Source organism: Falco naumanni, chromosome 17 (assembly GCF_017639655.2).
Source record: "Falco naumanni isolate bFalNau1 chromosome 17, bFalNau1.pat, whole genome shotgun sequence".
Lineage (NCBI taxonomy): Eukaryota > Metazoa > Chordata > Aves > Falconiformes > Falconidae > Falco > Falco naumanni.
Window position 1 is genome coordinate 3,235,637 of NC_054070.1, and position 11,088 is coordinate 3,246,724.

At 56.9% G+C, this 11,088-nt stretch overlaps 1 protein-coding gene across 1 annotated transcript; it reads left to right on the plus strand.

Moving 5' to 3' along the window:
* The first annotated feature begins 1,269 nt into the window (after positions 1-1,269).
* FMOD (fibromodulin) lies at positions 1,270-10,888 on the plus strand. Its single transcript, XM_040617033.1, has 3 exons — positions 1,270-3,958; positions 6,291-7,301; positions 9,351-10,888. The coding sequence occupies exons 2-3, from the start codon at positions 6,311-6,313 to the stop codon at positions 9,500-9,502; spliced, it is 1,143 nt and encodes a 380-aa protein (XP_040472967.1). The 5' UTR covers positions 1,270-3,958; positions 6,291-6,310; the 3' UTR covers positions 9,503-10,888.
* Positions 10,889-11,088: the final 200 nt, after the last annotated feature.

The following is an 11,088-nucleotide window of genomic DNA, read 5'->3' on the forward strand; positions in this document are numbered from 1 at the left end:
GCTGCCTGCACCCCCTAAGGACCCCACCTGCCTGCCTGCTCGTCTTGCAGCCACCCTCAGAAATCAGGTGGGGGCTTCTAGGTCAGTTTGTTCTCGGCAGAGCCCTTTGAAAAGGAGCAGCACAGCCCTGGTGGGGGCATCCAAGATGATAACGGCTCTGAAAGTCACAGAGCTGCTCCTGCAAGCAGAGGAGAGCCCCAGGCACCCTGCAGACACCAGCACTCCCACTTTGGGGTGCAGCCAGAGGAAGGAGAGGGCTCCGGGCACGGCACAGCGGGATGGAGCCATGCAGAGGTACCTGGAGAAGGGCCCTCACTGCCAGTGCCCACACGAGGAGTTTCTCTGTGTTTCACAAAGGCTGGAAGGAGCCAGGACTAGTGAGGAAGAGGAGATTTAGGTCGCAAACATCCAGAAAGACGGTGCAAACCTGGGAGCCGCGGACCTCCGGGCACTGGCTCCAGAGCCTTTCTGCTCAGGTGTTTGTAGTCTGAGCCTTGTCAGGAGGCCTGATGCAAAGAAGGGGCTCTGGATCACGGCTTCATGGGTCACTCCACCACGCAGGCTCTGCCCCACACATTTCCACACACACCCCTGCCTGAGCAAGGCTGGAGCTGCCAAGGGACAAGGTCTCCTTGGCTCCTACTTGGACTCTTGTCACTGGAGTCCCTTAAAAGAGCAGCTGGGACCTTCACCCTTCAGGGATCTGCCTTTAAAGCCAAGGTCTAGGAGGGGACCTGCAGGACTTTCCAGGCAGCCAGGGCAGGGCATGGTGAGGTTGCTACACAAGCAGCCCTGTCTTCAAGCACCCTGAGCCCAGCGGGGCTGGTAACCCCCTCCCAGGACAGGGAGGGCCATGGAAATTAAAGAAAATAGCATGAGTGGGAGGACAGAGCAGCCAACAGCTCCAGCAGAGCTGAAACTTCTTGGAAATGTAGAAGAGGCAGAAATAACATTTCCATGAGTAAAAAGGGAAGCTGCTCTAGAAGTAGCCACGCTTATGACAGCCACTGGTTTTGGATGCCCACGGTAGGTTTAATAGTTCTCCCTTCATCCAGGCAGAAGGAGCTTTAGCCTTAGCAGGAGCATCAGAGAGTTTTGTTTCTTCGTTATGCTGTGCAGCGTTTGGTCCCCCTGCCAAAAGCATCCTGATAAACCCGTGTCCATCCCCGGAGAAGACAACACTCCCGGCTCCAAGCGCAGGATTTGCAAATTAAAGGCAAACTCGGGCCAGATTCGGTGGTTTCAAATACAAAGCTCGAGAGTATTTGATCAAAACAACTGGAACAAACCCAACCAAAATAGACACTGTTCACATCAGTTTGATTTAGAAAACCAAAGCAAACCAATACAGGCATCTGTCTGGCCCTGATGAGACGCAGACTGTGACCGCTGGAATAACTGCTCCGGATGAGATTATGCAGCGATAGGGACAATTGGCTTCGAGCAAACAGGACAGCATGTTCCCAGCTCCTGTCACCAGTTCAGGGCTTTCTCTGAACCGTCAGCAGTAGGGAAGAGGTGTTTATAGGAGGAGACAGTGAAAAAGTTTAATGGAAGTCACTTGGGAGAGAGAGAGGAGCTGGTTTGCACTGAGGTCTTAGCAACACACCAGGCACATGGACCACACCAGAGAGCCCCACTTGCAGCTTGGGAGGTGCCAGACACGTGGAGCATGGGATTTCGAGGTTGGATGGAGAAAAAGAGACATATGTGGTTCTTTAGACAGTAAAGTTTCACTTCCCTGAGATAATCCGAACCAGCTCATCCCAGGATGAGATTAAACAGAAAGTCCCGGTGGCTGTGGGCAACACGCGAACTGAGCTTAAGCACATTGTTATTTTCTGGTTTAGGCTGGGAAAGGGGGATGTGGCCATGGGGATTGACACCACGGGAGCCAGCTCATGTGGGGAGGGGTCCTCAGCATCTCCTGGGGGACCCCCAACCCCGGCACCCCCAGCAGGGCCTGACCCCAGCAGGCACTGGGGGACAGCCTCCCCCAAAGGGACCATGTCCTGGGTCATGAATATTTTTAATTTCCGGAGGATGGAGAGGCCACACTCCTTATCTAACCTAGCTGGGGACAATTTGCTTTTCCAGAGAAACATCCAAAGCCCTGCGAAAGCCTCCGAGCTGCTGGCCACCAGGACACCTCGAGCTGCCAGAGATGTGACGTTGGTTGACACCATCCAAGCGCCGAGCAGCAGATGTTACTGGCTGCCACTACCCTCCCCACCATTTTCCCCTGGAACGGAGCTCCCTGGCAGTGGGAACAGATCCCTCCAAGCAGGGTCATTCTCAGCATCAGCTCAGAGCCTCGAACCACCTCCCTGCCTGAGGTGAGAGCCCTTCTCCAGCCGCCCCGCGCCACTGCAAGCTGCCGTGGCAATGCTCGATGGGGAAGAAAAGATGCTACCAGCCACATGGGAGACCCCCACCCCACTTTACCAGGGTTTTACCTCCTTTTGGACAGCACTACCCGCCCCCCCCCCCGTCCTCTTTTCCCACTCGAAGGCAAGGCTTTCTCTGAATCCTCTCCTTGCAGATCCCGGCCCCGAGCTGTGGTGCAACGCGCTGTGCTTTCCAGGCACACTCTTCCTTCCCAACTAAACCGCCTTTCTGGCAAAGTCCCCACTGTACAGCGTGTCCCTCGCAACCCCGGCCACCAACCGCCCCGCACATTCCTCCTCCTTACAAACAGGACCTTCGGAGCAGAGCGATAAGGATCTTTGCAAGGCTCCCCAGGGGAAGAGGATGTTTTGGCTGGGAAATTTCAATGAAAAGCAAGGAGAAAGAGAGCCTGGAGGGAGTCTGGCACCTGCTGAGCTTCACTAAGTAATTCCAGGCTCCTAGGAGGACCTGGGCGTGTTGCTGGAGCCGGGCATGGGGATGCCGATGGGCGGTCAGGGCTCCTCCTTTCCTTGCGGGAGGAAATGCTTCGACAGCCCTGGAAGAGCTGTCTCCAAAGTTAAAATGCAGAGAAAGCCAGGATGGGGACCAGGGGGGCCGTGACAGCACCCACCGCTCCTTTGCTTTGCAGGGCCCCCCAGGGCAAGGCTGGCACCGGGAGGCGATGAGCCTTGTGACAGGGAGAGCTGCGAGCTCTCGTGTCTCTGCACAAGCACGGTCACCCTCAGCACACGCCCCCCTGCCCCATCCCCTCGCACCCACCCGTGGGGTATGGGGACACCCCTCATCCCAGGCGGGTGGGCACAGCCTGCAGAAATGCCAGCTTGGCATCTCTCTCTCCTGCCAAGCTGAAGAGAAATTCCTGCTGTCACAGTGGCCCTTTGGTAGGCAATTTATTTACCTTGGATGCTGAAGCCTTATCGTTCATGGAAATGTTTATCCTAAATATTTAATAGCAGGACTGCATAAACTGAGGCTTCCTGGGGAAGAAGCCCAGGCTGTAGTTGGAGCAAGCACTAATGTCTCTTCTCCTAGTATTGCAAAAGTTAAAAGATAATTTCTTGCTTCTCCCTAAAAATCACATCCTCAGCGCCTCAAAATTAGATATTTTTTAATCTGGCCGGAGGCCTCCTCGTCGCTTCCTGATGAGAAACACAGGAGACCTAACAACACCCCTTTTAAAAACAACATCCCTGATTCCACTAACTCGTTAAACAGAAAGAGCCTGAAAAGTGCCAACACTCCTATGAGAAAAGACGGGAGAGAGAGAGAGAGAGAGAGACAGAGAGAGAGAGGGAGGAAAGAAAAAGCAGGTTATTTATAACGCCAGGCAGCATTAGGGTCTCTTCAGTCTCTCCTGCAAACTGGCTGCTGCTGGGAGGTCACTCCCCAAAAAACCTGCCGAGCCCGTGACCTGCAAGCACAATATTTGATCTGGGATCTGGGGCGGGCACCAGCCTTTGCAAATTGGGAGACACACTCACATGCTGCTTGACGCACGGGAGATCCCAGAGAAGAGCAGCGAGGCTTTGGAAAGGAGGCTTTTAGCTTGGTAAGTCCGTCTCTATATTTATTATGATTTTTTTTTTTTTTTTTTAAGCCTGATTTCCATACCCCTGCCTCGGCAGGCGGGCGGCTGCCACGCAAAGCACATGCCAGCGACACGGGTGGCACAGCTTGAAAGCCAGCGCTCCCAAGCCACGGCGGTGGGGAAGCCCTCTCCTGCGACCCACAGCTCTCGCCCCTCTGGCAGCTCCTTGCCCCCTGGGCTGGGAGCTGGACACCTACAACCACCGACACCCAGGTGCAGGCAGTGCTGCCTCCCTGCCCATCCCAGCTCTGCCCGTCCCGTCTGACGGGATGCAGGGAAGCCGGTTTCGTGCCTGGCACAGCAGCAACGGGCCAAGCCCATGGATGGCCACAGACCATCCCCTTTGGAGAAGTCCCTTTCTCCAAAACCTGCTCCCTCCTGGAGTGAGGGGCTGGCCCCACTATCCCAGCAGCCTCTGGCACGGGAGCATGGGTACCAGGAGATGACACGGATCTCGTGGCCGGCACGCTCAGCTCAGATCCCACCCCAAAATCAGGGCTGAAGCCCACCGGGGAGGGGACAAGCAACCTTCAAAAGAAGCGGTGGGCAGCGGTGTCTCCTGAGGACAGACTCTGGGGTTACCAGTACGTTGAAGGGGACCACTAGGAAAAGTGGAGGGACCCCACGGGTCGGTCCTGCCCTGCAGAGAGGGGCCCCCTGGGAGGGGGCTGCCAAGCAGCCCTGCACGGGTGGAGAAGCCCCTGCGCAGAGCAGGGCGGCTCTGGTATTTCAGCAGGCAGAGAGCCCTGGAGCAGAATGGAGGAGGAGAAGAAACTCCTCTGTGACTGCCAAGCTCCCCCATTGCACACAGCATCCCGGAGGACCACATCTGATCTGCCCTCGGCCACACGAGCGCACGGAGGGGGAAGGAAGGAGAGCAGGAGAAAGCCAGGGAGCCATGCCTGCCCGCAGCCACCTCAATCCCTCTTTTCTTCCAAGCACGAGCAGCCTGCCAGTTTGCCTCGGTGGCAGGGCGGCCGCCGGCTGGGAGCAGACTGTGCCCTCTTTGTCTGCCAGGCGAGACATCCCCTCCTCGCTGTGGGGTGGGGACGTGGTGGGGTTCCATTGGGACACCCCACGGCCACCCCCTGGCACGGTGAGGAGGGACAGTGGCCCATGGCCGAGCATCACCCGCAGCACGGCTGCCGGCGCGGAGCTGGCAGGGATGCGCCAGCAGCTCCGCGCTCCCAGACACGCGTACAGGAGCCAGCAGGCAGGAGCGACTCCTCTCCCCCTCCGAACAGCCCGTGTATTTCCTGGAGGCATTTCAAGCTGCTCCGTGTGCTCATTTCGCCCCGAGATGAGGCGTCAGGATGAACTGCCCGAGCTGGAGTCCTCCAGCGCCAGCGCCGCGGTGTGCCGGCACGCTGCCCTGGGCATGGCATGGGGCAGCGGTGAAGTCCACGTCAAGCCAAGGGGCTCGGGGACAGGCCTGCCTTGCTCCGAGCCCTCAGCCCTGCTCTCCTCCTGGCTGTCAGCCCTCGGCAGGCTGGATTTCATAAGCAGGGTCCAAGCACCAGGTGACGGCTCCCTCTCTCCCTGGTCACACTGGCCTCGAGGGGCCAGTGGATGTTGCCCCTTTTCACGTCGGGGCTGAGCTCAGGGAAATCGAAGCTTGAAAGTGATTTCATTTAAAAAAATAAGCCAGAATGTGTTTACCAGGATTTACATCAGTCCTAAGCAGCATGAGCATCCTGCGTTTCTGTGGGGGAAGGGAGAGCTGGATGAAACCCACAGCGTATCATGTAGCCAGCGAGTGTAGCATAAATATAGCTCCATTGAAACATGCCTTGAGCTCCATCAACCTGTTCCCACAACCATGGCTCCCTGCTTGGCCAGAGAGTGTCCGTGTCCCTTCTCCTCCCTCCGTGCAGGGCCGGCGCAGGCACATCCCAGGCACCCTGGAGCAGAGCTGCGTGCCCTGACACAAATTCAGACCATGCATCCCATATCTCCATCCTCTACACAGTTGTAAGAGAAATACCCATAAGTAAAGATTTTGCAAGCAGATATCCGCTGGGATGGAGGTTTCTAGCAGGCCTGAGGTGGAAAGGGGACTGATCAGCTACCTGCAGGCAGGGGACATGTGTTCAGCCACAATTTTTCGGGTAGGATTCACCCAGGTCCCCTGGTTCTCCAGCTCTGCTGCCAAGTGCCACCAACCCCACGCAGGGCTGCTGCCACGTCCACCCCCGCCGGGTGCCCAGGCCACGGGGTGCAGCTCGCCTGCCCCCAGCTCTTCCATCAGGCCTGACTCTGCTGATGGTTTCCTCCCCATTTCTCCCCCACCCAGGTCCCTCCAGCATCGGCACCATGCGTTGGGCCACCGTCCTGATCATCGCTGGGCTCTGCGGAGCCTCGCTGGGCCAGTACAATGAAGAAGAAGACATGGCTTGGTTACAATACTACATACGGCAGTCCCGTATGTCCTCCTACAACTACATGCCCTACTACGAGGATGACAACACCCCTTACGTGTACTCTTACCTCCCAGCCCCAGACACAGAGGCAGAGCCCGGCCCTGAACCTCAGCAAGCCCTTTCCTGGCAGTGTCCCCAGGAGTGTGATTGCCCCCCTAACTTCTCATCAGCCATGTACTGTGACACCCGTAACCTGAGGTACCTGCCCTTCGTGCCTTCCCGCATGAAATACGTCTACTTCCAGAACAACCAGATCACCGCCATCCAAGAGGGAGCTTTCGACAACGCCACGGAGCTGGAATGGCTCGCGCTGCACAACAACCAGATCAACAGTGAGAAGATGGGCAAGAGGGTCTTTGCCAAACTCAAAAACCTGGAGAGGTTGTACATGAACAACAACAACCTAACCAAGATGCCCAGCCCCTTGCCCCGGTCCCTGAGAGAGCTCCACTTGTCTTACAACCAGATCTCCAGGGTCCCCTCCAACGCTCTGGAGGGTCTGGAGAACCTCACAGCCTTGTACCTCAGCCACAACTACATTTTTGAGATGGGAGCATCCCTCAAAGGACTCAAGTCCTTGATCCTTGCTGATCTGAGCTACAACCACCTCAGGAAAGTCCCCGATGGGCTCCCAATGGCTTTGGAACAGCTCTACCTAGAGTACAACTACATCAACACCATCCCTGATGACTATTTCAAGGTCTCTCCCAAGCTGCTCTATGTACGGATGTCCCACAACAGCCTAACGAATCAAGGTCTCTCTACCAACACTTTCAACAGCAGCAGCATCCTCGAGCTGGACCTCTCTTACAACAGGCTCCAGAAGATCCCCCGGGTCAGCACCAACCTCGAGAACCTCTACCTGCAAGGGAACCAAATCAACGGTGAGTAGGAACTCATCAACCAAAGCGCGGTGGTGCAGGGGATGGTGGTGCAACAGAGGGATGGGGAGACGAGGATGCAGAACCTCCTGTGGGAGGCTACCTGGGGTAGTGGTTTGAGTAGGAAGCTGGAATTTGGCAGCTTCTAGGTGGCCCTCAGCAAGGCAGGAATGGGGCCTGTTGTGTCCCAGCACAGCTGGAGCTGAGAGGCTCCCAGCCCTGAACGCTCCCGTGTGACCCACAGAGCCATCACACTGGTTTTACTGAGCATTTATCCAAAGCCTGAGCATCTTCTGGTTAGAGATGCCAGAAATCAGCTGTGGGTAGAAGCACAACCTGGGAAGGGGACTACAGCGTTAGCCCAGCATTGCACACAGGCTGAGGGGTCACCGGTAGAGAGACAGAGGTGGGGGGTCCCCACAACCACAGTCATTGCACGTGGGAACACACATCACCCCGGCCAGCACTAATGCAGGGGACAGGGATGTATCCCGTGATACCCAGTGGTCTGCAGCGCTCAGTACCAGCGCAGCCCCATTTGCCCACCTTGCAGGGCACCAGCACAGCCCAGGCACAGTCCATGGCCCCAAACCCCCCCCAGGGTCACGGTCTGCAGCAGAGGGGTGCATCCTTGCCAGGGCTGGGACAGACGGGAGCTCTTAGTTATTGAAGCCATCAACGCAGCATCTTCTGCCAGGACTAAAATTCACTCCACACAAATAAATAAAAGGAACAGATTGTTCTGGGGCTGCTATTTATAAAAATAAGCTAGGGGGAAAAAAAACCCCAAGCATTCTCCTGGAAAAATCCAGGCTTGCTCCTCTCACCTGCCAGGCCCTGAGGGCAGGACCCTCCCGGAGCGGTGCTGGAGCCCCTGAGCAAGCCTGGGATGGGGACAGGGATGCACCCGTGCAGCCATCCGCTGTTGCATAGGAAACACGCAACCCCGCACCCGGGAACCAACTGAAACACAAAAACAAGAACAGATTCCCAACTGTTTGCTTTCAACATTTGTAGCTGTTAACGTCTGCCCACAAATGCCACGAAACCTCCGCAGAGCTGCGCAGGCTTTACAACAGCTTTTCCTCCAGCTGCGGGTTTTGCCTCTGACCTTTAAAGCATCCCCAGAAACGAGGGGGCTGCGGGTCCAGGGGTGCAGCACCAGCCTCGGGGGGGGGGGGCACACCCCACCCCATGGGGCATCAGCACTGGGGTCGTGCCCCACCAGCCACACAGGAGGCCCCCACTTGCCTCCCCACACACCATAGGGCTTGCAGCCCCCCCCCCCGAAGCCCCAGCCTGGGGGCACAGGGGTCCCCCAGCACCCAGCTGAGCTCCCCAGCAGCAGCCTGGCCTGGAGCTTTGCTGCCCTCTAGTCCCAAATCCTGCGCAGAATTTTTGGAGTTTGCTCCATCTCCTCCCTTCCAAACTGGACCCGAGTTTCCCTGCCCGGCACTGACAGCAGCCTGTGGCAGTTGAACAGGGAGGGGGTGTCTGCAGGCGTGGGGTGGGGACAGGGACAGGGATGGGGATGGGGATGTCCTCCCTCCTGGACACGCTGCCTGGGTGGTCCTGTGGTAGCTGGGGAGAGCTGGGGCTGAAGGCTGTGGTGTACGAAGCCTCACAAAAGAGGCTGCAAAGGCAATTCCTGATAAAAAGCGGTGTTTTCCCTGTCTCCACCCGGCGTTTTCCCTACAAACATCCCAGCCAGGCTGGGCAAAGGCAGCCGAGTGTGGGCACCAGCACTGCTTCCAAACCCTTGAGCAGGCACAAACTCACGGGCTGCCTCCGACTATGGCAAGGAGCATCAGTTACCCTTTTATCTTGAGAGGGGAGGGTGTCGAGACCAAATTTGCGGGAATAATTGGTAATTTGGGGGTGCTTTCCTTTTTTTCCTGCCTACCTTAACATAAACCAGCTCTTGGAGGTCGGTACGCACAAACCCATCCCCAGAGCAGCCCCACCTGACATTTCTCACATCACTCCCCAAGATCAGTCACATCACGAAGGTCAGAGCTGGGGCTCAGCTCTCCGTCTCCTCTCCCCCCGCAGAGTTCTCCATCAGCAGCTTCTGCACCGTGGTGGACGTCATGAACTACTCCAGGCTCCAGGTCTTGCGGCTCGACGGGAACGAGATCAAGCGAAACGCGGTGCCCCCCGATGCCCCGCTATGCCTGCGGCGTGCCACCATCATTGAGATCTAGCCTGGCCCCCCCCGGCCCCCACCCCATCCTCTGGACTTGGCTCCCCCATTCCTGGGGAGACACTCATGCCCATTTTAATGCAGCTTGACAGTTTGATTTGGCTTCCGCAATAGTGCAGTAAGGGTACTCCAGCAGCAGCCCACGTGGGTGGGCAGGAGCCGTTCTTCCCCAAATGCTCCTTCTTCCCAGCTCTCCGGCCATGCAGGGTGGGACAGTCCTGGTACCATTCCCCCTCTTACCCCACCACAGCCACCCCCCAAAGTGCTGCATCCCCATTCATCCTTTCCCCAGGTCTGGGGAGGGATGCAGCAGGGATGGGGGAGAGCTCATCCTGCCTCCCAAACGTGGCACTGAGCACCTGAGCCCAGCAGGGAGGGGTTCAGGTGTGGGACCCACACCTGAAGAACCAGCAGATCCAAACCCACCCACCCTGGGCCAGGTTCCAGCATTCACTGGGAGGGACACCCAGGAGGCTGGGAGCTGCATCAGTAAAGGGTTAAAGATGCTCTGGCTGGCAGCATCCCTCAGTCTAGGATGGGGAAGAGCACATCCGCACTTGCCCCTCGGTTTTTTCCCCGCTTCCATCAGCCTCCTGCGCCAGAGAGAAAGGAGAGAAACCTTTCCTGCTGCTGCCGAGTGGCTGTCAGCTGCTGAGGTTAGAGACAAACACCCTGAGAAACAGCCTGTCAGTGGCCACGGCCGAGGTGGGTCTCACATTTTCCTCCTGGACCACTGGTTCGGGGCAGCGCTGGGATGGAGGGATGGGGCAGTTCCCAGTGCTGCCACCCCCAGCTGCCTGGGGACCCCCGCACACCCGGCTCCATCCCACCCCCCAGCCTGGCCTCAAGCTCCCTCCCTGCCCAGGCAACCAGGGTCTTCCAACTGGAAAAAAAAATAATAATATCAGTGTGACCTGTGCATCTGCAGCGCATTTGAATTTGCCAAAAGCCAAAACCACCCAGCTTGGTTCCTTGGACAGTTTAGTTTGAGAACCAAAAGGGGCAGCTGAGCTTTGGAGATGACCTGCGAAGCTGAAGAGGTCATCCAGACCCTCCGCATTTCCACTGCATGCCAACACTATAGCAACAAAAACCCAAAAAAACCTGTACTCTCACTGACGCATGAACTGTAGATATCGTACCAACGAATAAAGCCCTTTCTGTAACTGCACGAAACGTGTCTGAGGAATCCCAAACGCAGAGACCAGGGTCCCAGCATCTGGGTGCTCGGAGCCGTAACCTCCCCTCTCGCACACCAGATCTTTCTGCAGACATAATCCGGGCTGGATTTGCCGTCTAGTGGTTGTACCAGACACGACATGTGTGTACACCGCCTTCCAATGCTCCAGCGTATCCCAGATGGGGTCCTGGACGTTTATAGAAGGAAAAAATGCACATGGAAAAGCAGCATCAGTTGAGAGGGAAGGGATGGCGGTGCCACTGGCACAGTACTCCCAGTTGTTATTTTCCGGATGCTTTCATATTCTCCAGCCTTCAGCCCTGCTTATTTTTAACTGCTAAGCTGGAGGATGCTTAAAAAGAGATATATTTCACATAAGCAGGATTTTGATAGCTCTGGAGTTGCAC